This window comes from Drosophila obscura, unplaced genomic scaffold (genome assembly GCF_018151105.1).
Source record: "Drosophila obscura isolate BZ-5 IFL unplaced genomic scaffold, ASM1815110v1 contig_4, whole genome shotgun sequence".
Classification (NCBI taxonomy): Eukaryota; Metazoa; Arthropoda; class Insecta; order Diptera; family Drosophilidae; genus Drosophila; species Drosophila obscura.
In genome coordinates, this window is record NW_024542828.1 from 9,046,774 (window position 1) to 9,071,196 (window position 24,423).

Here is a 24,423-nt window from a genome sequence, read left to right on the forward strand (position 1 = left end):
TTTTGTGGCTGGTAAGCTGTACATATTATCTATCGGAAATTCACAAAAGTTGGCAATATGATTTATTTAGTTGTTCGTGATTTATTGAGCTGCATTTGGAATTACAATTTGAATATTGAAATAAATTGTAACGGGCCGCAAATGTGAAATAAAATGAAAAGTCGGAGAATAGTTTTATTGAATGGAAGACGATTTCATTAAGCATAGTTGTGAATTCCCAATTATAAACCGAATTTATGGAAATATAAATTACAAAAATGTGTCACCTTTTCGTTTTAATGGAAGATCTTTTGTATTTCAATTTATAAATATCCCTCACATCATTCCAAAGTCATTCATTTAAATATACCTCTGCTCATATACCCTTTGGGAATTCTTTTTTCACAGAGTTATCTAACTTATCCCATCTTAAAGACCCCTTCAAAGATGACTTCCTTTCTCCACATGTCATGCCACCCAAAGAGTTTCTCTCATTGTTTGCTTTCTGTCGTGTTTGCCTAGGGCACTTTAAGCTAGAGAAGAGTTCTTTGGCACCCAACTCAGCGCCCTTATAATCTCTCTCCCCCAAAATATGTGGGTCAACATCTGTAGTTCTATAAACCACCCCAAAAAAACGAAGAATATTTATGCTGAACTGAAGCATATTTATTTGTTTGTTTGTATTTGAAGGCGACGGCACATGCATCGACTGCTAGGGGCTACTGCCATTGTATGGCACTCAGACGGTTCTGCTTTTGGTATTATTTTGCCCAGATTCCGTTGACAGACAAGCCGGGGGACCCCTCAATGTGGTTGCTATTGTTGGAGTATGTTAATGAACAGTTATCTGGGCAGCTTAGTCGGGGGGGCAACGGAAGGAATGGGAGCAAAGAAGCCACTTGAAATGAAAGTCTGTTCATTTGACAATGAGACAAATCAAATTGGGGTTAACGCATCAATTGCTCGTATTTTCTGGTGAAAGCTAATGGGAGCCTTTCATCTTGTTTGTCATGACAACGCCACCAGACGGCGGACAGTTGGAGCTTGGCACTGGACTGTTTTTGCCCAGCAAACCATCAAATTTTATGGTTCAGTCACCGCAGTCTCAGAATTGTGTACATTGAGTTATTTATGGGGCGTAAAGGGCAACTGGGGGCCAAGTAATCCGATCTGATGGGTTGGCTATATGGTATATTGTTATTCAAATTGTTTATCCACCAAATAACAAAGTAAATATTGGGCTGTAAGCTGGCGAAAACTTTATGAAAAGTTGTAAGGCTTTTAGCTTTTTTGTTGCCTTCAAGGAATTTGTATTTAAATGAAAAATTTCCCTATCCATATGAGCCGCATGCAAGCCAGTCTCTGTCGGCCACAGCAGCGCTCAGCCACTGTCGCCAGAATGCAAACTAAATTAACTGTCCACGATAGGCAGCAAACGACTAGAGAGCAGCGTAGTCAGAGGAATGAGGAAAAAAGCTACAAGAGCCAAAGGTATATTTCTAAAAGGCGAGGCATTTAAAGTGGTCTTACTATAGTTAACAACTTTGCCTAAATTAAGTCTTTGGGGCTGAACACGACCGGGGATCATAGTCAACTAAAAAGTTGGAGTGGGGATACGAAATAGGCCACACGGTCACGCCTTACCTTGTAGAAAATACACCTTTCGAGGCTCAGCGACATTGGCAGCGCTGCTTAGCGCTGTGTCTGCTTCTGATTGCGGGAACATGTGCGAGAGCGGGACAAGCACTAAGTAGACGCAGCGCAGCTGATAATCGTTGATTGCGGCCGCCATCCGGAGCAGAAAGAGTGAATGGGTGATAAAGCTATGTACTTGTGCTTTGCTGACAGTTCGAACGACACAAAGGGGAAACTATAACAGCGACATTACTGCTAATAATCAAGTTCTGAACGTGGCAATGCGGCAAGAGTCAGTAGGTCCTTACATTTGCATAACGCTGAAACTAGAGAATTTGCAGCAGCTTTACGGATAGAGAATTTCTATATTTTTAAGTGCATAAGTGAACTTAAACTACAAACTTAATTCTGTGCTTATAAATGTTAGAAGCAATGTTAGCCCCTTAAACCAAGGTCAGCTAACACATTGCAGTCGCTGCCATAAACAGAACGAGTGTAGCCATAGGGAAAGAGTAGGGCAAATGAATCATTTACAAACTATGCGAATGACACTTAATTAAGCAGACGACAGCATGTGTCTGGTCATTATGGTTTTACAGGCAGCTTAAGTGAGCAACTAACTTTACAGTCTGCTAGTATGAAAGCTCTGTCAAGCAACGCTTTAAATAAACTACCTGAAAGTTTTGGCATACAGTTTGGCCCACATATTCAACAAATAGGAAACTTTTTCAGAGCAGCCTCAAACAAACGAAAATCCCTACCCCCTAGACGAATTTTTTTATCACAGACAAAAGCCAACAGAGTTGTTTCACTCTCTTTGCACGTCAGCAATTCAAATGTTCGCGTAAACTTTGCCGACTGGTTTATTTGCAAACAATTTGCCTATTTGCTTATGGTTTCTGCCTGATTAAACATGCCAAACACACACACACATAGAGAGAGACACTCTCGAGCACAGAGGGGGTAGGCCCACGTGATGGGCGCCACAAAGTATGCAATGCGAAACGATAACTTTTTGAAACGCTATCAAATGCCCTTTTCGTGGAAACTCTTTGGAGCTTGTGATGCGGTTTCCAGTTCGGTTCTTGGTGTGTATCAATAAAAGAAGCAAACTGTCAAAGCCTTGGGCCACCTTGGCAACCATCACCATTTGACATCTTGCCTTGGTGAACCACACAAAAAAAAAAAGGGACTTGACTTTCCAAAGTCAAGTTTATTTGACAATGAAATGGAAACGTTCGTTGGCACTGTCTTTTTGTCTCTCTTGCTGGCTGTGGTTTCATCTACTTTGGGAGTGTCAGGGGGGGTGGCAAAAAAATTGCACATTTCATTTAATCAAATTGAAAACACTCGGCAGATGCCAGTGAAATAATTTTTAATTAAACTTGAGCAGAGAATTTTAAATGACCGCCTGACTGCAATTCAATTTGAAATTCCTTGAAGCTTGTCTAATAAAATTGCCACCATCTTGCCAAAAAAGTATGTCTGGCAGCACTTAAAGCAGATTCCAAACATGGCCTGGGCCTGGCAAAATTCCGACACCTGAGGAAAATGCCTAAAAGATTACCTAATTTAAATCCCAATTACATTTATTTTCGTCTTTGTTTTGGCATACAATGGATGGGCATTTTCGTTGCTGTTATTTCGGTTTACCTTTTGATACTGTCTTTATTTTTGTTGCTGCTTGAATTTAATTTCACTTGGAACTCATACAAAATTGTTTTGTTATGGCTTTAAATATATTTTAAAGGGAGTATTTCAATACAGCCACAAAGTTGGCCAACATGTTGATTGCTGTTGGCAAATGTTGGAGAGGGAAGCCTTAAAGCTGTGAAGCTTAAAAAGTTTGAGGTGTAAAATAATTGGTAAACAAGACTCAAGTTGAAGTGTTCTTGGAATAATTTCTTGGGACAAAGGAAGTATTTATTGATAGGATAAAGGGAACGTAGAACATAGAATCGTATGTATGTAGTTCTTTTTAATTTAGATACTTCCTGCGAATTTTAAATGAACCTTCCCACACTTTTATATACAACTTAATATAATTTTGTATTTATTTTTAACTTCATTTTTAACTTTGTCCAAGTGTATTCCGTTTATAATTACTCATGTACTTGTACCATTAGTCAAAGTTTTGATATTTAATATTCCATGTAGATATATGTATGTATGTAGATATGTACCTACAATGTACTGTCTCGCAGTTCGTTTATCTTCTTTGCGCACTTCGCAAAGAAGGAAATATAAAGCTGCTGTTACACGATTACCTTTTCACCGACTCATTTTTTCTGTTGGATTATATTGTCATTTGCACGTTTTGCTGTAGACCTATTATACTTTTGTCTTGTTGAGCTTAGATACTCGTGTGCCACTTATATTTTATTATATATACCAATTCGACAATCGAGTTTTTTATGGGTACGAAATTTCACAATTTTCTTTATAGCAAAATCAAAAATGAATGCATGGGACAGCATCTATAGGATAAGAGCTTCTTTGGGATTTGTCACATTGAGTTGCATTGCTGAAACAATGTCCTGTGCCCTATGCCCTTGCTCGTTTTCTCACGTAATGTCCATGGAATGCTTTCCGTTTAACAATAAGCTTAAGGATAAAGTTCCAAAGCGAAACAAATTCATTTGGCGTTACCTGACTTCCTGTCTCGTTCCATAAATGTGCACTTAATTTTTATTACAAATTAAATACAACAGCAGCTCTCACACAGTGCTCTCTTTACACATTTCTCTGTCTTATTTGTTGAGTGAAAAGCTGTCTCACACACACACATGCACACACACTCACTCACACACACACCCACATCAAATGGAATCCTCATATGCGAAGATGCGCATTATTTCTGCGTTGACAGTTGGCATTAAAATGAGCGCCCATAAATATTATTAGCTGCTCTCTCTCCCACTCCACTCTCTCTCCCTGTCACTGCCTCTACTGCTTTCTCTTTCACTTGCTCTCCCTCTCTCTTGTTGTGCCATCTTCACATTCCCCACATTTTCTGAGTGACAGGACGCTTTGGGCACATTCCCTTTTCTCTGTCTATCTCTCTCTCTCCCTCTCTGTTTATTTTTTCTGTCATTTTTAAATATGCTGCCCCAAGCCAGAAAATGAGTTTTGTCTGCCGTTAGTGGGCTTGATACCCTGTAGTAACAGGCAGAAGCAGAAACTTCGGACCCCAGAAGCCATTTACCCATTTAAATTTATGTTCATTTAAATATAAAAATGGGTCTAAGAGACAATAACAGTTCGAATATGAAAATTTGATGTACTTAATTAAAAACTTCATATGAAATATGATTGATCTGCTGGGTATCCCCATAGTCGAGATACTTTACTCAAGCGTTTACTCACGCGTCTCCTCTGCATTTCATTTGTTTATTCAGTGCCTCGGTTATCCTCATTTTTTGTGCATAACATATGTTGACTCATTATCCTTTTTTTCCAGCTTCAACTCTGAGCAGTTTACACATTTTTATGCGCACAAAAACCCAAAAAAAAAGAAGCAACACCACCACAGTAAAGGGAACTCAAATATTGTCAGCTTGGACTGAGCACTATCTATAGCATCCCCCTGACAAAAACTACCAAAGGTTGCACTACAAAGCACAAAGTGTACACACAGTGCACAGAGTTTACCTAACAAATTTACCCTCCTGACATGAAAATTTCAATTTCTTTTTTGCCTTTTTTTCCACAGTATCTTCATTAAATGAATTGCCTTGAAAATCTCAGCAAAATTGAGTGCAAGTCCGAGCCCGAGACACAATTTACGTTGTGCCATTTACTTAAATTTTACTTAAAGCTAAAAATTCCATTCAAAATTGTGGGCACGGAAATTTTATGACCAAAATACATTTCCTCTCAGCACATTTTTAGGGGCATTTGTGGTTCGTTCTGTTGTGGCAAAAGTGCCTCGAAAAAAGAGAAGAAAAATTCTGCTTGGAAATTGCGAAGCCTCATGCAAAAATAGAGAAAACAAAATGCTTTTGTTTGCTTTCCTTTTTTGGTTGTTATTGTTGTTGTGTGAAAAGCTTTTGGATAGCTCACATGTGCCGCAACTGCGGTTTAAGTTTTAGTTGTTGCTGCTGCTGTCATACTTATTGAGGTGACTGTTTCCGTTGTTGGTATACTTGTTGTTGCGACTGTTTTTGTGTTGTTATATTTTTGCAGCGACTGTTTTGCTGTCGGAATGCTTGTGTAAATATTTCACTTAGTGGAAACGACAAAAAGCCAGAAGCTCGTCTCTGTTTATAAATCTTTTGTCTTTATTTGCACTTTGGCGCATCAACTTAAATAAAAAGCAAAAAAAAAAAAAAAGCACAAAGGGAAAGCCAACCCCTCACACAAACAGCTGCTATAAAATCGGATTTTGTATGGGCTTCTCTAATTCCAACTCCCCAATGTGTGGTCCAGTCCAGTCCGTCCAGTCCGTCCAGTGTGTGTCTTCCATTCGTTCTACTGTCAACGGTGATTAGTTTGCCTTAGTGCGGGCTATCTCCTTTTACGTCTGAGTGTATCTGTGTTGTGTATGCCCTTTGAGAGGGAACTGCTGCTTGGCTTAAGCATTTTATTTGATATCGTGAAGTAAATGAAAAATTTAAATCAAGTCAAGCCGCTTAAATGCCCTTGGGGGCCACTTGCTCTATTATTTTAGGTCCTCCTCTTTTGAAGTTTTCTTTTTTGCTTTGCTTTTCTGTGCACAGACATGGTTCTACTGGGGATTGGGTTTCGTACTGGGGGATTGGGGTTTCCGACCCCATAAAGTTTTTTTTTAGCTTTCTGTCCGTCTGTCTGCTTTGTCTGTCTTGCTTTGGTTTTAATGGAATTGCTTTGCAGTTTGGCTGGCTCTGAGAATCAGTGTATAGGCATTTGCTAGATAAACTGAATAGCTGGAAAAATAAATTTTTTTACATAGAGAGTACAATTTAATTCTAAAAAATCATAAGATCAAAAATGTATATACTGGCTGAGTACGGGTATAAGGAGTCCCCCCCCCCCCCCCCCCCTCCCTTTTTTTTTTTTTTTTTTTTTTTTTTTTTTTTTTTTTTTTTTTTTTTTTTGCGGGCGCTTATTTGAAGAACCAATCGGTAACCACAAAATTACATTAAGGAAGTCTCCCACTGAGTGTCGAGTATAAATTTACATACCGCTGCCTGGCCCCCGCTAATTATTCATAATTGAAATAAGTCAAGTGATTAAAATTTCACGAAAAACTTTGGGGCATGCCCGTCTAAAGGATGTTTGTACTGTTTTTGTTGTTGTTTTATTTTGCTCATTATTTTTGGGGTTATTTTTCAGGGCACAAGTAGAAGGATGCCTCAAGGCGTAATACGGTTAACAAGCGGCGGGTTAACTTTCTGGCTTAGCATAAATTATTTCCGACTGTTCCGAAACAGGAGACCCTGTCCCAGGCACGCATCTTCATTAAAAACCTACACGACGGAAATTAATGAGCGGCAAACGTGGCGGAGGCCCTAGCCCACACTTGGGGGTACCGCACCCCTAGCTACTCATCAGATTGGCAATAAACGACATGCCTTGACACGTGAGACAAATGCATATGAGTTTAGAGACCTTTTAATGGGCCCAGCTGGAAGCTGCCAGGAGGGCAGTGAGCAGGGGCAGATAGCTATTAACCTGACAGACACAGACACTAGACACTAGACACCCGGCCTGAACTGGCCTGGCCTGGTCTGGTGGATGCTGGGGCTATGTGCTTACCCTTGGCTGATATCAAATTAGCGCCCAGACACCAACAATTCCTGGCGCACACACACAGACATTAAATTTCATTCTGGCTAACTCTGCGTATACGTAACTCAACGGTGAATGTTGCTCGTAATTCAATAGAGTACTTCCCATATCTGGCTTACACGGCGTATGCACAATGCACATTTCCTGTACCATTTCGCCCCTCGGGCACCTTGGCAAAATTATGACGGAGATTCTACACTTGAAATTCACCAAAAGGTTAAACTTTGTTGGCTGGGCAACCTCCATTAAGGGCGGCTCTTTTCATCTGCTGGTAACTTATTTACCTTTGCCAATTAAAGCCACAGGCTCGAGGACACAAAAGTTGTAAGTGCTAATTTGTTCAGTCTACATAAATCAGTGAGGAAGTGAAAAGCGGCAGACGGCAGAAAAAAGTTTTTTGGAAAGACAACGAAAGTTGGCACGTTTACTCAGGATATTTCTTTATCTTAAAACCTCTAGAGTTAAGCCATGATTATATTAAATTTAATCGTAATATGAAAAGGTGTCACTGCCACTGCTATATTTTATTATTTTACTTGCACTGACTATCACCTTTCAACCCATTTCAACTTTTTCCATCACCCTGAACCAAATATAGAACGAACTTGTGTACTTTGTGGTTCATATCATAAATATCCACCATATCTAGATACAATCCAGTCACGTTGGAGCCAACGGATTGACGTTGGTTCTTATCAACTTTCTAAGCTGCTCCAACGAGACCTGTTCCAGCCTAAGCGTAAGCCTACCCACACACCAGCATGCACATCCACTCATATTCAGAGAACTTGCATATTCAGAGAATCCATTTCCGTTTTCTATTAGAGTAAGGGGGGAGAAAATTTCATTTTGTGGCGCACTGATTGGTTCCAGGACACAACCTTCGATTCCATCTACCTCCATCTCTATGGCCGTATCTTCCATCAGCTCTAATGTCTGTTTGCACGTGTAACAGGTGCAGGTGAAAAGCAATAATGGGCTGGGAATCGGGAGTTGATGCTGATGTGGTGGGGGGGATACCAGGTGGCAATGTGTGTATTTTTGCGAGATTGCTGAGAGTTTTGCTGTGGCAAATTACCATTGTGGTAGGCAAAGGTAGACGGTAAGGCAGAGCTCTAACTGCCCCAGAGACTGCCCCAGCTTCGCTTGAAGGCCCTGGTTAACCTGACTTTCGCCTGGCTGTATCGCTCTCCATCTCTGGTTGATTGCCTTTTAATTAGTTGTAAGCTGATTATGCAAATGAGGCCATAAAAACAACAACAACAACAAACAGGGCTTGAGAATATCGATTTGGGGTTTAGCTTTGGGCCACACATGGCCAAAGTATGCTATGCAATTTTAATGCTGTTAGTTACTGGATCTCAGCGATAGCATTTTCTCTTTTCTCTTGATTTATGTGGATTTAATAATTCAGGATTTATCGCACCAAACAGTCGGAATTTCTTCCCTCCCACAAACATCACACGCAGCCCACAGTCCACATACCATACCAAATATATTCACTTACTCATGTGACTGAACATACAAATTCCGTATTCCACTTGGCCGCCTGCTGTGGCTTCCGAGAAAAAAAGACAGATAGACGTGCGACAGATATGGGAAAAGACAGAGAGAGCGGAAAAGTGCAAAGAAATATCACTCATAGACATAAAAATGCAAATTAGAGCACAGATATGCTGCAGTCCAGCTGGGGGGATTCCGGCCGGCAACGTGGATGACAGCTGGTTGACCACCACCAGAGCCAACACAAAAAAGAAATTGAGAAAAAAAACCTTAACCTTCGACTCGACTAAAGTTGAAATCAAGAATGAATTATTGGACCAGGCCAGCCTACTGCAGGGCATTTACAGCCTGAGCAGATTATTAGCCAGAGTTTTTGGCGGCGGATTGGGGTGGAGGCGGCGTGAAACTTTCCTCAATTGTTTTGGGCCAACTTTTCTTGGCCTTCGGTGCTGTGGGCTTTGGGGTATAGGGCTGGCTGCCTTTTGTATTTTTTGGCCACTGTTTTGGCGCACATAATCGACACGTGCGTATTGTGATTTAGGCAGCAAAGAGGAGAACATTTTAATAATTACGTAATTGCATGAATCGATAAGCAGATTCCTTTAGAGAATGAAAAGTGGAGATGAATAGAGAGTGGAGATGCCTTGGTTTGAAAGTCTACGTGTCTAGAGATCCGGACTTTTTAAATTTTTTAAAAGTAGAAATCTTAAAAGTCTCTGGTTAAAAATAAATCCCTTAAGTTCTTTGGAAGTACCATAATTTGTCAAGATCTACATTCAACTCTAACATAGCTAAAAATAAAAAGGTTGACGCAAACAAAAATCTGACAGCATAAATTTGTCCATTAATGAATGTGGCAAAAATCCTTCCAACCCGTCAGCTTTCAAACAACAAAAGAAGCACACTGTAAAGGACTTTACCGTTACTTACTTGACTTCTTTCCGCTTTAACACTGACAAATTTAAGAAAAGAAAAAAAGAAACCAATTCGTTTTCATTTTGCTGCCGTCAATCAAAAAAGTGTCGAAAACATTTCAATAAGCAAAATGCCTGCTCACCGTTTTCACCTGTTGCCTTTGGGGGGTTAGATTGAGTGGCCATGTCAGCTGTTTAACAGTTCACCGAACACACACACACAAACACACAAGCACGTAAGAGAAGAGCAGGGGAAAGGTGGGCCAGATGAAAAGAGAGGCAGAAAACAGACGACCCCCCACGAGCATCTCAAGTGTCAAATGTGCTGAACTAGAAAAGTTCCAATGAGGTGGCAAAACGGAGAGGGAAGCGAATCAAATTGAATTTGCCTGAGGTCTGTTTCCATGCCATTCATTTACATATGTGGAGACCCACACACACGCACAATATTTGTGTGTGTGTGTGGGTGACAGAAGCTGTTAAATTTTAGGGTTTTGCGTATAAGCAATTTGCATGCCTGTGGTTGAAAGAGCTTATCATTATAATCAAGACTCAGGCAGGAAAATTCATAAAAGTATATGGGGGATTCAAATAAGTATCTTGGAATACCCTATATTATGAAATAAGCTGATAAATTTTATTCTTAAATATGGATTCGTTGATGTAAAGAGAATTATTTGAAAACCAACCAAAATAATAAACTTAAAAAAAAATTTAAATTAAATTAAATTTAAATTTTAAGAATTTTTAAAGCCAAAACCTACCCAGAATGAGCCAACCCAGAACATTATTAATTATACACAAAAAATCTATATTTTGTGACATTATAATTCAAAGACAATTTATCTGTAAGCCAATGTTCCCCTAAGGGAACACCAAAACATTAAAAATTGGAATACCCCCAACAAAAGCAAAAAGCTGACACAAACCAAAAAAAGAGAGACTGAAATTGTCCAATCACGTGTCTGGTTGAGGAAAATTTCATTATTATTACTGCTGGGACAAGCTCATTTTACGTTTATTAACTTGATAACCAAATGATTGTAAGACAAAGGGGGAGCTTCACCGCAAAATACATAGAGAGAGAGAGAGAGGATGTAAAACTCCCCATTTTTTTTTTTAGATATTTTTATTTGTAGCTGCTAACTGATAACAAAAGCCTTGATACCATAACCATGACTCCCATGTGGGCTTCTCCGTCCTCTCTCACAGTTCACCCTCTGTCCCGTGAGCATGAGGGTGCATTAATTACGTTACACTCTTTTTTTGTTTTGACTCCGTTTTACCTGCATTTGCCTGCCACTAGTCGGTTTGTTTGTCTGTCTGTTGTCCTGTCACTCGCATCACTGATTGGGCTAATCATTCTTTGGTTGCTTCTGATAAGCACTATCGGGCGCGAAAGTGCCTCCGATTATGATCAATTATTGACAGTTGATTAAAGTTTTAGCATAGTTGTAAACAGGTTCGTTTTGCTGCAGCAGGAAGAGTGACCTGTCGTATACTAAATGTAGCATACCCCAGCATCAATCAGTTCATCTGACATACAAACTCATCAGCTAGAAGAAAAAGCTAAAGCCAAACCCCATAAAGACACTTAGATAGAAAATAATTACAGCAGCGCGTAAGGGTGGAACCTCTTTGGATTCAAAAATAATTCTTAGTTTGATTATAATTAAAATTTTTGCAGTTGCCTAAGCTCAAAAAAATACTGAACCTCCTCTGAAGCGCTACGAGTGAATTTCTCGCATGAACTTTCCCCCCACCCATCCAAGAACAGACAGCACCAATGAAAATATATGAACCCATATGTGGGAGTTCCCCTTCCGTTCATTTGTGGCAGCACATTCATCAGGAGATTCCGAGAGTCTGCCAAGGCAAACCCTTTGGTCCTTTGTCACGCCTCCCTTGGACCTACCTCGGTGGCAGACAAAATCGCATAAAACTTTCAAGGCATTTTCTATTTGTATTCATTTTCCCCTTTTCTTTTCTTTTCTTTTTATTCTCATCAGTTTCATTTTGTTTTGTTTGGCTGCGGCTTTTGGTAAATTCCAACGCTTCAACAGCACAAAAAAAAACCAAAGGAAAATGAATGCGAACGGAAAACAATAAAAAATCGAAAGACTTTTATCGGCCCCAAAACTCATTTGCATAGAATTTTGCTGTGATAAACCAAAATACAATGCCAAATACACTTTTGCCCACCCACAGGCAAAATGTTTGAGTGATTTTCCTTTTAAAGATAATTTTTGTTTTGCTTTTGCTTATTTTATGCGACTTTTATACATCTCTGATGGCTCCACATAAAACTATTTAAGAAACGCCAAAGATCAACTTTTTTTATGTCTCATATGTGCGAATTTATTCTTTTTTGGTTGCACTTTGTTTTTGGGCCATCTCTGCCTTTTTATGGCCACGACTTTGTTTTTATGGGACTTCCCTGGCCAGCAAGCTGCCATCTAAATGCACAACTCGTAAATGTTAAAGTAGGAGACTCACTTCCCCAAATAGAAGTAAATTCAGGGATAAGGAGGGTAATGGATATGCTCTTTCTGGCATTTCAAATAAATCAATAGAGCAGCTGATAAATCAGAGTTCCGGTCATTGATTAGCTAACGATGCGCGTATAATTTTTCTTTTCTCCATGTTTTTGGCTTTATTCTTTGAGCAAAGCTGTGGTGGGCTACAACAAATTGAATCAAGCGAAGGGAGAGCCAAAGGAATTTAAAGGAAGCTATTAAAAGAAAGGAAAAGTTTTTCGTAATTAGGTTCAAATTACTTGTGAAGTTCTAATCCAATGTTTTTGTGGACTTTGCACAACGAATTTTGTACGAATTTTAGTTAATTTTCAACTGTTACAAAGCCTTTTACAACTTTCAATGTTTATTTTAAACCCAACATAATTAAATTACAAGATAAAAAATCAACTAGAAAATTCGAAAGAACACTTTTCACTTTTCCCGTTTATTTAAACAACTTTTAAACCACTTCCCACACTTTTTAGCCTTTAGTGCCTCAGTTAAAGAGCTACCATTAGGCATATCCGCTTCCTCAAAGCTCAGCCCATTTCAAAATTGATTTTTTATTCCAAAATGAAACAAATTTAAATATGCCAACTCACCAGCAGTTGGAGATTTCTCCTCCTTTTCTCAGCTCTCCAAAGTATCTTCTGCAGATTCTTAAATATTTAATGTGGCACGTTTCTTAAATTTTGCGTTTTACTCGTTGTCTCGCGGGTCTCGTCGTCGCACAATCACATATACATTTATTTTATATATGTACTCGTAACGTTATTATTTTCTCTTTATTTACGACATTTAATTTTATATTTATGTACTTTGATTTTCATTATGCGATGTGATGCGAATTTGTGGCACGCTTAACCTGCCCAGAAAGGATATAAGGAAAAAGGGAATTCAGGGGTAAGCCAGAAGTAGGAATATATTTCTTCTTTTTGGTGGGCCCGCGTTGCTCATATAATTTGATTTTATTTGATTTCATTTCATTTTTTGTTGCGTGTTTTTATTTCCGTTCCGTTTTAGCGGGATTTGCACGTCTGGGGGAAGTGTGGATAGGTGGTGGGAGGTGCTTATGTATGGGGCGTGACGGCTAAATTGGTGGCGCGATAAATGAATCTCAGGTTTCGTTTAAAGGAATTACAATTGGGCTCCGGAAAAACCAAAAATTGCTGAATTCTCTCCAATTAAATTGTGGAAAAATTGATTCGCTCAGCAAAACTCCAGGACAAACTCCCTCTCTCTCTCCCTCTCTTTGGCACACACTTTCGCTTTCTTACAAGCTCATACATATACACATAGCATTGGCATGTCCTTTTTCGAGGTTTCAGCAATATTAAACGAATTTAAAATGTGAAGGAATTGCAAGAACCGATGGTTTGAAGCTTAAAATACCCTGTGACAGACCTGGCAGAATTTTTTTTAATTACGTCTCCAATTCAGCGTTCAAAAATGATTTCCAGTTCATAGAAAAATTACCAAACCATCTCTGATCGATTAGTGAATTTTTGTTACAGACTTTTTTACATGAGCGAGGCTTATTCTGATCTGAAAGATTTGCTACCTTCCCAGCTCAAACTTTTGAAATTAATTATAATACCCCCTGAGAGGGAATAATAAGCAGTGCTAGCATGGGTGATTGTGGCTGTTGAGTTATTTTCGTAATAATTCTAATGTTTTCGGAAGGAGTAGCAGCTGAAGCTGCTCCTGTCCTTGCTCGCTTGAATTAATTACGCTATTTAACTGGTTTTTTTTTCTCCCAAATCGCATTATAAAGTGGTTTTTGATGTTGCCCCTTGGGAGGCTGTGGCTCAGACAGAGTCTTTTGCTGGATGCCACAGCAACTCGCTACACAAGGGAAAAGATCTCTTGGAATTTAAATTGGCCTGCTAGGCGTATGCTTAACGTTGAGTGGAATTCAAGTGAATTATAATTTGATTGCGCAAATTGCTTTGGTAAATTATTAACGTAATTTAATGTTGTTATTGTGATCACGAATTAAATAAATTAAATTAGTCCGAGTATTCTGTTGAGTAAATATCAGATGGTTTTGATTTATTAAATTAATTCCATTTTAAAATGTCATGCATTTGCTTTTAAAAATAGTCATTCAATAGAGTTTCAAAAAATTGTTTATAAGGTTTTTTTGCTGGTAAAATCTTATAAACCATCAGTATTCTTGGTTGGGAAATTCAATTTGGTCGCAGTTTCACTTAAAATAATAATGGAATGAAATGCAATATTTTTTCGTTATATTTAATAAAAATCTACATATCCAAGTGTTCTTGAAGTTGTCAGTTATCATTTAATTTAATTATTTTATTAAGATATAAAAACATTTATTTTTGAATTATTTAATAATTTCTATATTCAAGTTTTTTAATTTTTATTTTTTTTCATATTAAAGGTTATTCCTAAAATTTGTATTAGGTACTTTACAATTTTGAAATTATTTTTTATCTTGTGTTTATTTATATTTAATATTTAATTGGTTGTTAATAATTTCTCAAATAATTTCCACCGTTTCAATGAGCTCTCCCAATGCGATCACTGAGCAGGAGATTCAAATCCGGAGATAAGCGCGACGACAACCGACTGCCACGAGCTGCGAATGGTAAATGGCAGGTCTTCAACTTGTCGGGAGGATTGTCAGCAAATAGTTGCCACTACATTCGCCACTTGCTGTTGCGTTATTAAAAAACGAACACCCAACGTCAACACTGACAGCAACAGCGACAACTGAACGCACTTTGAATACGAGTATTTGCCGGGGGAAGCGGGACACGCAGTATGCGGGGTCGGAGCCAAACGAAACCACACGCAACGTGCAACAGCCGCCGACTGATGAGCCTTCATCTGCCACTGGTAGGTACGCACCCACACAGAGACACGCAGATACTCACACAGACACACCACCAGAGCGAGGTACACACACAGATACGCGGCATTTGTGATAACAGTTTTCGAAATTCGAATTCGCGCCGTCAGCTGCTGCTGCCTGTGCTGGCGATTCTGCCACTGTTTGTACACAAACATCCTCCAGCATGCCACCACCACGATTTGAGGCAAAAGCATCAGCGGCAGCGGCAGCAGCAGCAGCAGCAGTAGCAGCAGCCACCCACAACAGCAACCACATTTACCATGTTGCATGTACGTCCCATGGCGAGTCCCAAACGCATGCGCCACAAAGTAGGCAACACTTTTTGTACGAGGCACTCAAACAGGACAAGGGTGGTTTAGGTTCCGGTTCATGCGGATAATAATTTCATAATAAATTAATAATTAATAAATTAATTAATAATTTCAAAGATATGAAGCTCTGACTTTGCATAATTATAAAGAGCTGATATCTACGGATATACCAACTATTACAGCTAAAATATAAGCTAAGTGAACACCTGGAAATTCAATTTACATATTGTGCAAGATTTAATTACAATTAAATTGCTGTCACTCGCCATTTCATCCACTTTAACAGTTTCTCATTATGGAATATTTCACTTCTATGGAGTACCAATTAGATCCTTTCGATTAGCAGGTATCTTCACAGTCGTAACTGGAGCAATTCAGCTTCTACATTTTTTTATTCGGCTGCTTCTGCTGCTGCTGCTGCTTCTGCCTATGCCTTTGCTTGTGTCGCCTCAATGCCATCAGCGAAACCTCGACGCAGTGTGGAAGCTTCTTTCGCTGTTATCTTTATTGTCCTGCAATATTTCGACAGGGCGTTTGGTTGGGTGATTATGGGTTTAGTTCAGGGGGGTCGGGACATAAATTAGTCACATTTGACTTGGACGTCCCTTAACCTAAAATTGGTTAAGTTAAGTGTCTTCTTCTACCCGCCGCTCCGCCAGATCCCGGCTGTGTGAAGTTCACGTGCCCGGCCATGGTCGCTAATGAATTATAACCAAAGTTTTTAATTAAGCTCTTTATGGCGTGGCAAAAACGCTTGTCCTCGATATCACTCGTTTATTTTTGGACTTGCGTTTCTTTTGTTAGTTCCATGACAGTTTTCGGATACGTCTGAATTATGATTAGATGTGGTGCACACTTTTCTTTGTGCACATTTAGGAATTGCTTAAAATAGATGTAAAGAAAAACGTTTCTTTAAAGGAGCGTTGGGAAATGCAGTAGGAATCTTCAGTATTACATTTCTGATTTCTTTCATTGCGAAAATAATTTATTTTGATGATAATTAAAACAAAGAACTTTACAAAAGATTATAAGCAGAATGCTACTAAAGAAAATGTCAAATATTTTATTTTCATGCAAAGACTTTCTGCACAAAATTGTGCACAATTGAAATTTGGTGACATATAAAAAGGAATTCCAGCTTCTATCCTTGACCTCGCAATGCCACAAAAATATTTTTGTATTTTGCACATTGCCAACAGTTACCACAGCTTTAGATAAGCGAATGGGTGCGGATGTGCTAGCCGGGTGCTAAGGTACTGGCGAAACGAGGCAGCAGCTAACTTGCAGCAGGGGTATGATATAATACAATCAAAACAATAAATTTACATGCATATTTTTTTAATAAGAGGAATATACATATATCTTCATTCCTTATACATGATCCAAAAAAATAAAGCTGCCATAAAAAACGATTGATCTGCAAGATAGTCATAGGTATTACCTCTCGAAACATGACTCCTGTTTTAATTTGTGTAATCATAATCTACTCACAGCATCAGAGGGGAAAAAAATCCGATACGATTGCTGCCTCGTTTGGCAAGTACTTAAAATAACAAAAAACAAATGGCGCTCTGAGCGTATCTGTGCAGGAAATTGCAAAAACTAACTTAAAACTAAAAGAGAAAGGACAGGGGCAGAGAATGAATGAAACAAGAGAGATTGAGCGAAGTGTATGAATGAAAGGTATGTGTCCCATTCTCTTTCGGTTGTCCCATTCTCGTGTGTGCTCTGTGTGTCTGCACGAGCAGTAACCAAATAAGCGACTATCCTGAGCTTGCTCTCTGGAAATGCCCGATCTTATCTTAAAAGCACGTTGGCTCAATGCCAGTAAATGTTATTCCAAAATGATTTACTGCTAGCCAACTCCCGCCTGCTGCAAGGAGACGCCACAGACAGCATCCCCACAGCATTATTGTTGCCCCCATTGTGCCTGTTATCAATTGATTTTTATCAAGGACACAAAGAGAGCTCTCTGCGTCAAAGACATTCAATGCAGGAGTAATGCACTTCGCAGAAATTAAGAGAGTGCGAAAGAAGAAATACAGTTGCTCGACAATGGCATGTCCAGTAGCACTCCAGAGGGTACAGGGTGCGGGTATTCTTAACATTAAACTTCGAGGCAATGTCAACAATTGAATTTTTCACAGTACCGTGTGGAAATACTCGTAATATTGGAATATCTTTGGTCAAGTTTTCACTCGATTGACCCAATTACCCAACTCGGCTAAGCTTTCCCTCTCCCCTTTCTTGTTCATACTTCTCAATTAATAAACATAAAAAAAAAAGAGCAGCAAGGAATGAGAGTCGAAGAGAGTGAATCCAATTGCGTGTCCATCTTTTTGGTTTTAATTGAGGCTAAGCGAGCGGATGAGCGCCACAAAGAACATTAAATTGTTTATAGAGCAAGGTTACGTTCAAGTTTGTGTGAGACATTACTTTTAATGCAAAAATTGAATGAAATCGAAGGTAAGTTGTGACGTTTTCAGGCCAAATAATAAACGAAAGTGGTTCAAGGTGAGTCTGAACTGTGTAGATATTGTAAATTTATGGATATAAAAGACGGAAATTAAAAATCTAATATCATAATCAGTCATTTTTATTGCAAATATGTTTTGGATTTCAGCAATAATTCTTTTCGATGCTCTAACGGAAAAGAAATGCTTCAGTTCATTAAAATATATATAGAAAATTTAATACAATACATATTTCATATTTCGAAATCCGCGCGTAAGGCAGGACTCTGGAAAGCTGCCTGCTACAATGTTGCGCATGTGGAATCTCCGTATTAATTAATTATGCTGCGGAGAAATGATGAAAAAAAAAATTGTAATTCAATATTTATATGACAGCCGTTTACAAGCATATATTCATTTAGAAACTAAACGCTATTTAGCATGATTCCATTTAATTTTTAAATTTTAATTAATTTAATTAAATTCGTGCAAGCGTTGTGTGGCATTTCTTTGTTTTCCAAATGCGTTCGCACCGAAATCCTCTCTCAGAACTCATGCTTGAAGCGCAAAAATGAGTCGGAGAGCGCAAGAATAACTGGTAAAAATTACGAATCCGTGGGGGTGGTACAGTGGGATATAAATGTTTGATGTTTGTTAAACGGCCCCAATATATTCAGCGGGCGGGCCAAGAACGAAACAACACACAAATAAAGCCGAATAATATCACAAAAAGTAGTTGAAATAAAAATCCAAAAATAACCGTATTCATTCCTCTTCCATCGTTCGTTTCGTGTGCTGTAGCTTTAAGGTGATTTGTCTTAAATAAAATGAATATATAACAAATTACAGCTGTGCGCGTGCCCAATCGTCAATACCTACCTCTGTACATATACATAAACAAATTGTGTTATCAGCAGCATTGATTGCAGTTGGCGCCACATGGACGCCACATTAATCTGGAAACATATACATACAATATTTTTAAAATATTGCATTACCTGCTAAGCAATAAAAAAAAAAATGTGAGAAAGAGAAACATAAACAAAAAGCGTGGAAAGGCAGCGCTGCCGTGGCCGCTGCTAGCGCTATCAATGCGCCGGGCCGGTGTGGCCGCTACCTGATAAAACAATTAACAATGAACACTCTCTCGCTCTCTCCGGAATGCAGCAGCAACAACAGCTCATTATCAAGTCAAACTTGTTGAGCGGGTTAAAGGAAAGCAATCATTAAAGCAACAAAAGCAGCGGCAGCACGCAGAAACTAAACCAAACCAATTTTTAGTGTTCTGCCCATAGCGACGTCGGCAGAACAGCCGCAGCACTGCCACTGACCTTTATTTGACTTTTAGCTGCTTCTACCGACGCCGCCGCCGTTCTGGCAATGAAAAAAAAAAAACAAAAAACAACAAGAATGGGAGGCCAACTTCGGGTGTCGAATCTCGTGATACCCTCACCCTAACAATTAAAGAGGCTGCACTGATAGATAGGCAGATCCAAAGTATATCCATCAGCATAATGCCCAATGGGTGATGACTCTGGTATACCCTCTGCCAGGGTATCGGACAATTTCTTTCGGGCCTCTGCTGCGACAGACACGACACTTAAGGTTGGTTCTGCTCTTCCTCCTTTTGTGGCTGTTATTTTCGGAGTTTTGTCGCTGCAGGCAGAGGCTAGAGCAGAGGGAGACTATTCGGAGCCGCGCGTGTGTTTGTGTGATGCAAGAACGAGGGAGACAGTGCTCTAATTGAATAATTGAATAAAAATAAAAGTGTAAGAAATCGGTCCGTTCAATTGCCAAGAAAAGTGAGAGAAATTGTTCTGCTATTTGCTATCACTCCCCCACATTGTCTTGCTATTTGCACTTTTACTTTTCGGCATGTGTGTACCTGCCTCTGCCTCTCCCATCTCTGCGTTAATTGCTTTTCCTTATACCCGCATATCCGTGTTTTCAAACAAATTCTGAGCTGCAAGCAAATAAATATCCGAGAGAGCGAGAAACGAGGAGAAAGAAGATAATAAAAAGTATAAATACCATAGCTATTTTTAATAGAATAATAATTATATGTTTGGACTGCCTTTGCTACTATTTCAACTAGTGAGAGGAGGGTTTAAAGAGTAAGGAGTGATAAAAGATATAAACCAAGTGATTAAAATAGTGTGGAAAGTCCTTGTGCCGACCAAAAGATCGGATCACTATCGGAAACATACTTTGTAAATGTCCAATCCTGTCCGATCGGCTGGGAAGCTAATCAAACAAACTCAAGATTAGCTAAAATCTCAAGATGTAGTTTTCATTGGTACATATTTGTATGTGTATGTATATTTGTATGTACATACATATGTGCGTATGTAGCTTGTGCACATAAGGCAGGTTTGGTCTTGGCCAAGGTCATTCAAAAAATGGTCTTTTAATTTGGAAATGAAAAATAAATATAAATTTATGCGTAGAGTTTCTATATTCTCCATAATTCGAATTTCCCTAAAGACTTATAGAATGAATTGTTCAGCTATTCATATTGATTCATGTGAACAAATATGTATGTATGTTTGCATTCAATCGTTAAAAAACATTTGAGCAATAAAGCTCTTTGAATCCCTATAAAATAGATTTCTTCAATAGGAGAGAACGAAAGTAATGTCTCGAATAGAAAACTCATTTTAAAATCTTTGATATAAGGTGAAATGAATGGCCCGAGGCACTGAAGCTCGAATGTTAAGGCGGAACAACTACACACCTATCGATGTTTAATTGCCTATAAAATGAAAAAAAAATTATAAATATAAATATATAATAATAATACTTATAAATATAAACATATTTTAAATGGATAATCATTGATATGTGCATCGGATTAATTTCACTTGTGAGCGTTGAAAAATCTCCGCACTGAAACCGCATAGATCTGCGGGCCTTGAAACTCTCTGCTCATGATTATCGAATTGCCATCGGGCGTTTTGTTGCCCCTCTCCGCGATTCAGTGTGTCGCCATCAATGAAAACGTGTGGCGTTTTCTCGTGTCTCTTGCCTTTAGTATATGCAAAGAAGCAAGGAAAATTGGCAAACTCATGGCGGACCGATGATGCCGACCATTTCCTGCATCTAAAAATACAGGCCCAAATTTGTATACATACTCAGATGTGCAGGCCAGGCAGTCCAATGTACAGGCAAACAAATGGCTGAGCATACAGCCGGTGAGTGTCAGGGACAGAGACGATGTCGCAGAGCTGTGCCGTGCCGTGCCCAGCCAGGCCTTATCGGTAACGGGGCCGTGAAATGCAGCAACGATTGCAGCTCGCTGCGTGATGATGCAACTGGCCGGCCAGGACAGCAAGCAGCAAGCAGCATGAACATGGGAAGGGGCCAGACCCAGCAGAGGCAGCCTACGGGAGCGATAAGGCGTCGCAGCGTTCGAAGCGCGGCTTGTAATGTGGGTCAAGCCGGTGGCTAAAATTAGTTGACACTATCAGTTCGCAACGAGAGCCTCAGCGGAGAGGTTCGGACATTCCAGTTCTCAGTTCTCAGTTCTCCGATTAGCCCCGATTAGCCTCGAACTGAGCCGATCCCGCGCAAGAGCATATCAAGAGCAAGATGCGACGCCAAATGTCCTACCGGTTTGAAGATCAAGACGACTCCTCATATGGCTTAAGGGTTATATACATATATGCCTGATACTTAATACACCCAATCGAACAATCCAAAACTAATTTTACCTTCAAATGACTCTTTGCAGATGAATCGGCGCTTTTCGAGAGTGGAGTCCGGCGTGGACCTGAAGGATTACTTCGATCGCGGCGATATTGCGTCGCGCGAGAACCGCTGGAACTTTGAGGTGGCATGGGAGGTGGCCAACAAAGTGGGCGGCATTTACACAGTCATCCGGTCCAAGGCGTATGTGTCCACCGAGGAGATGGGCGAACAGCTGTGCATGATGGGGCCCTACAAGGAGGTCTGCGCCCGCACCGAAATGGAGGAAATGGAATTTCCGCGCGGCAATCCCCTGCTCGATGCCGTCAACTCGATGCGCTCGCGCGGCTACAAGATCCACACCGGTCGCTGGCTGGTGGACGGCAATCCGCAGCTCATTCTGTTCGACATTGGCTCCGCGGCCTGGAAGCTGGACCAGTTCAAGTCGGAGATGTGGGAGAAGTGTCACATTGGCATACCCCATCTGGATATCGAGACGAACGATGCCATCATACTGGGCTTCATGATCGCCGAGTTTCTCGAGGAGTTCCGCAACTTTGCCATCAGATACTCGCAGAATCATGACCTAAATGCGCCCCGAATTGTGGCCCATTTCCATGAGTGGCAGGCCGGCGTGGCGCTGATTATGCTGCGCACACGACAGGTGGAAATAGCCACCGTGTTCACCACCCATGCCACCCTGCTCGGTCGCTACTTGTGCGCTGGCAATACGGATTTCTACAACAACATGGACAAGTTCGATGTGGACGAGGAGGCGGGCAAGCGGCAGATCTACCATCGATACTGTTTGGAGCGTGGCGCCACGCATCTGGCGCATGTGTTCACCACCGTCTCGGAGATCACGGGCTTCGAGTCGGAGCATCTGCTCAAGCGCAAGCCGGACATTATCACGCCCAACGGTCTCAATGTGAAGAAGTTCTCGGCCATACACGAGTTCCAGAACATGCACGCCGTCGCCAAGGAGAAGATCAACGAATTTGTGCGCGGTCATTTCTATGGGTGAGTAGAGCTGCAGCCCGCCACCCCTTTAGTCTACTGAACTACACTCAAGTTTGTGCTCCTTTTCAGCCATATGGACTTCGATCTGGACAAGACAATGTATTTCTTTATTGCCGGCCGCTACGAGTTCAGCAACAAGGGCGCCGACATCTTCATTGAGGCTCTGGCGCGTCTGAATGCCATGCTGAAGTACGAGCGACCCGACACCACTGTGGTGGCGTTCCTTATCTTTCCCGCCAAGACGAACAACTTCAATGTGGACTCGCTGCGTGGCCATGCGGTGATCAAGCAGCTGCGTGACACCATCAACAATGTGCAGCAGGCGGTCGGCAAGCGCATGTTCGACACCTGCCTCAAGGGCCTGCTGCCCAATGCGGCTGACCTGCTGGAGAAGGATGATGTGGTGAAGATCAAGCGTTGCATGTACGCCATGCAGCGCGACTCAATGCCGCCGGTTACCACACACAATGTGGCCGATGACTGGAACGATCCGGTGTTGGCCTCCATTCGTCGCTGTCATCTCTTCAATTCGGTTAACGATCGCGTCAAGATGGTCTTCCATCCAGAGTTCCTAACCCCGACCAATCCGCTGTTTGGCATCGATTACGAGGAGTTTGTGCGCGGCTGCCATTTGGGCGTATTTCCCTCATACTACGAGCCCTGGGGATACACGCCCGCCGAGTGCACGGTCATGGGCATACCCAGTGTGACGACGAATCTGTCTGGCTTCGGCTGCTTCATGCAGGAGCACATCAGCGATCCCAAGTCGTATGGCATCTACATTGTCGATCGTCGCTACATCGGCCTCGAGGACAGTATCCAGCAGTTGTCCAGCTTCATGATGGACTTCTCGCGTCTGAATCGCCGCCAGCGTATCATACAGCGCAATCGCACGGAGCGTCTCAGCGATTTGCTCGACTGGCGTACCCTGGGCATTGTATGCAATCACTTCTGACAGCTCTTACAGCTTCCAATACAGTTAACAATTAATTATCTCTCTCTCTCTATGTAATTTGCAGTACTACAGACAGGCCAGGGTCAAGGCCTTGCAGGCCGTCTATCCGGACTATGTGGATGAGTCAGCCTATGGCTCACGCAACAATCTGGTGTTCTCGCGGCCACAGAGTGAACCGCCCAGCCCCACCATCATCGCGTAAGTGCAATTCAGTTAACTGCAGAACATTAAATATTTATGTAACATTTCTATGCTCGTTGTCCCATAGGCCACACTACACCGGCGCCGTCTGTGCATGGCTCCGAGGATGAGGACTCCGTGGACGAGGAGACCGAACTCAAGGAATTGGGCATCAAGTAAATGCTTTGTGGACCATCAAAATTTAGTGACGAACAAACCAACAACAAAAACAAAAACAACAACAACAAAATCACATACGCGCAATATTACCATAAGTTCTAGTAATTTCGTTTCATCAATTTGTTCTTTTAGTGGGCGAAAAATTACGGTTGGAGCGGCCGGCTCCCCATTTTTTAACTATACGAAAAACCAACTACCTTTATATGCAACATGCCACATGCAACATGCAAGAGCAAAATGTCTTTAAATCAAAGTAAAACAAATTCATATGATATATAAATATATTTAGATCGCTAGCAACTGTTAACCAGAACCATTAAAGCATGAGGAAGTACATTTTATTAAACGTTGTTTAGTCTATAAGCAGAAACCACCAGGCCCTAACACCCGCCCGCCCTGTGTGGCCTATGCCCAGTGCTCTACACCCTGCCTAACAAATAAATCGT

General features: G+C 40.7%; 2 protein-coding genes across 4 annotated transcripts in view; one reads left to right on the forward strand and one right to left on the reverse strand.

Moving 5' to 3' along the window:
- Positions 1-15,143, reverse strand: part of LOC111065283 (soluble guanylate cyclase 88E) — a 41,710-nt gene extending 26,567 nt beyond the window's left edge. For both annotated transcript variants that reach the window (XM_022353397.2, XM_022353389.2), the window contains exons 1-2: positions 15,063-15,143; positions 12,919-13,181 (exon numbers count right to left, since the gene is read on the reverse strand). The gene's annotated coding sequence lies outside the window, so the exon portion shown is untranslated. The remainder of the gene's footprint in view (positions 1-12,918; positions 13,182-15,062) is intronic.
- Positions 15,144-18,606: 3,463 nt separating this feature from the next.
- Positions 18,607-24,034, forward strand: LOC111065876 (glycogen [starch] synthase). Of its 2 annotated transcripts, none has more exons than XM_022354325.2 (5): positions 18,607-18,766; positions 21,689-22,662; positions 22,732-23,599; positions 23,682-23,815; positions 23,886-24,034. In XM_022354325.2, exons 2-5 carry the CDS (start codon positions 21,689-21,691, stop codon positions 23,926-23,928), a joined length of 2,019 nt encoding a protein of 672 aa, XP_022210017.2. In that variant the 5' UTR covers positions 18,607-18,766; the 3' UTR covers positions 23,929-24,034. The 2 variants fall into 2 exon arrangements, with proteins under 2 accessions (XP_022210017.2, XP_022210010.2); XM_022354318.2 differs by lacking the exon at positions 18,607-18,766 and adding an exon at positions 21,416-21,606.
- The last annotated feature ends 389 nt before the right edge of the window (positions 24,035-24,423 follow it).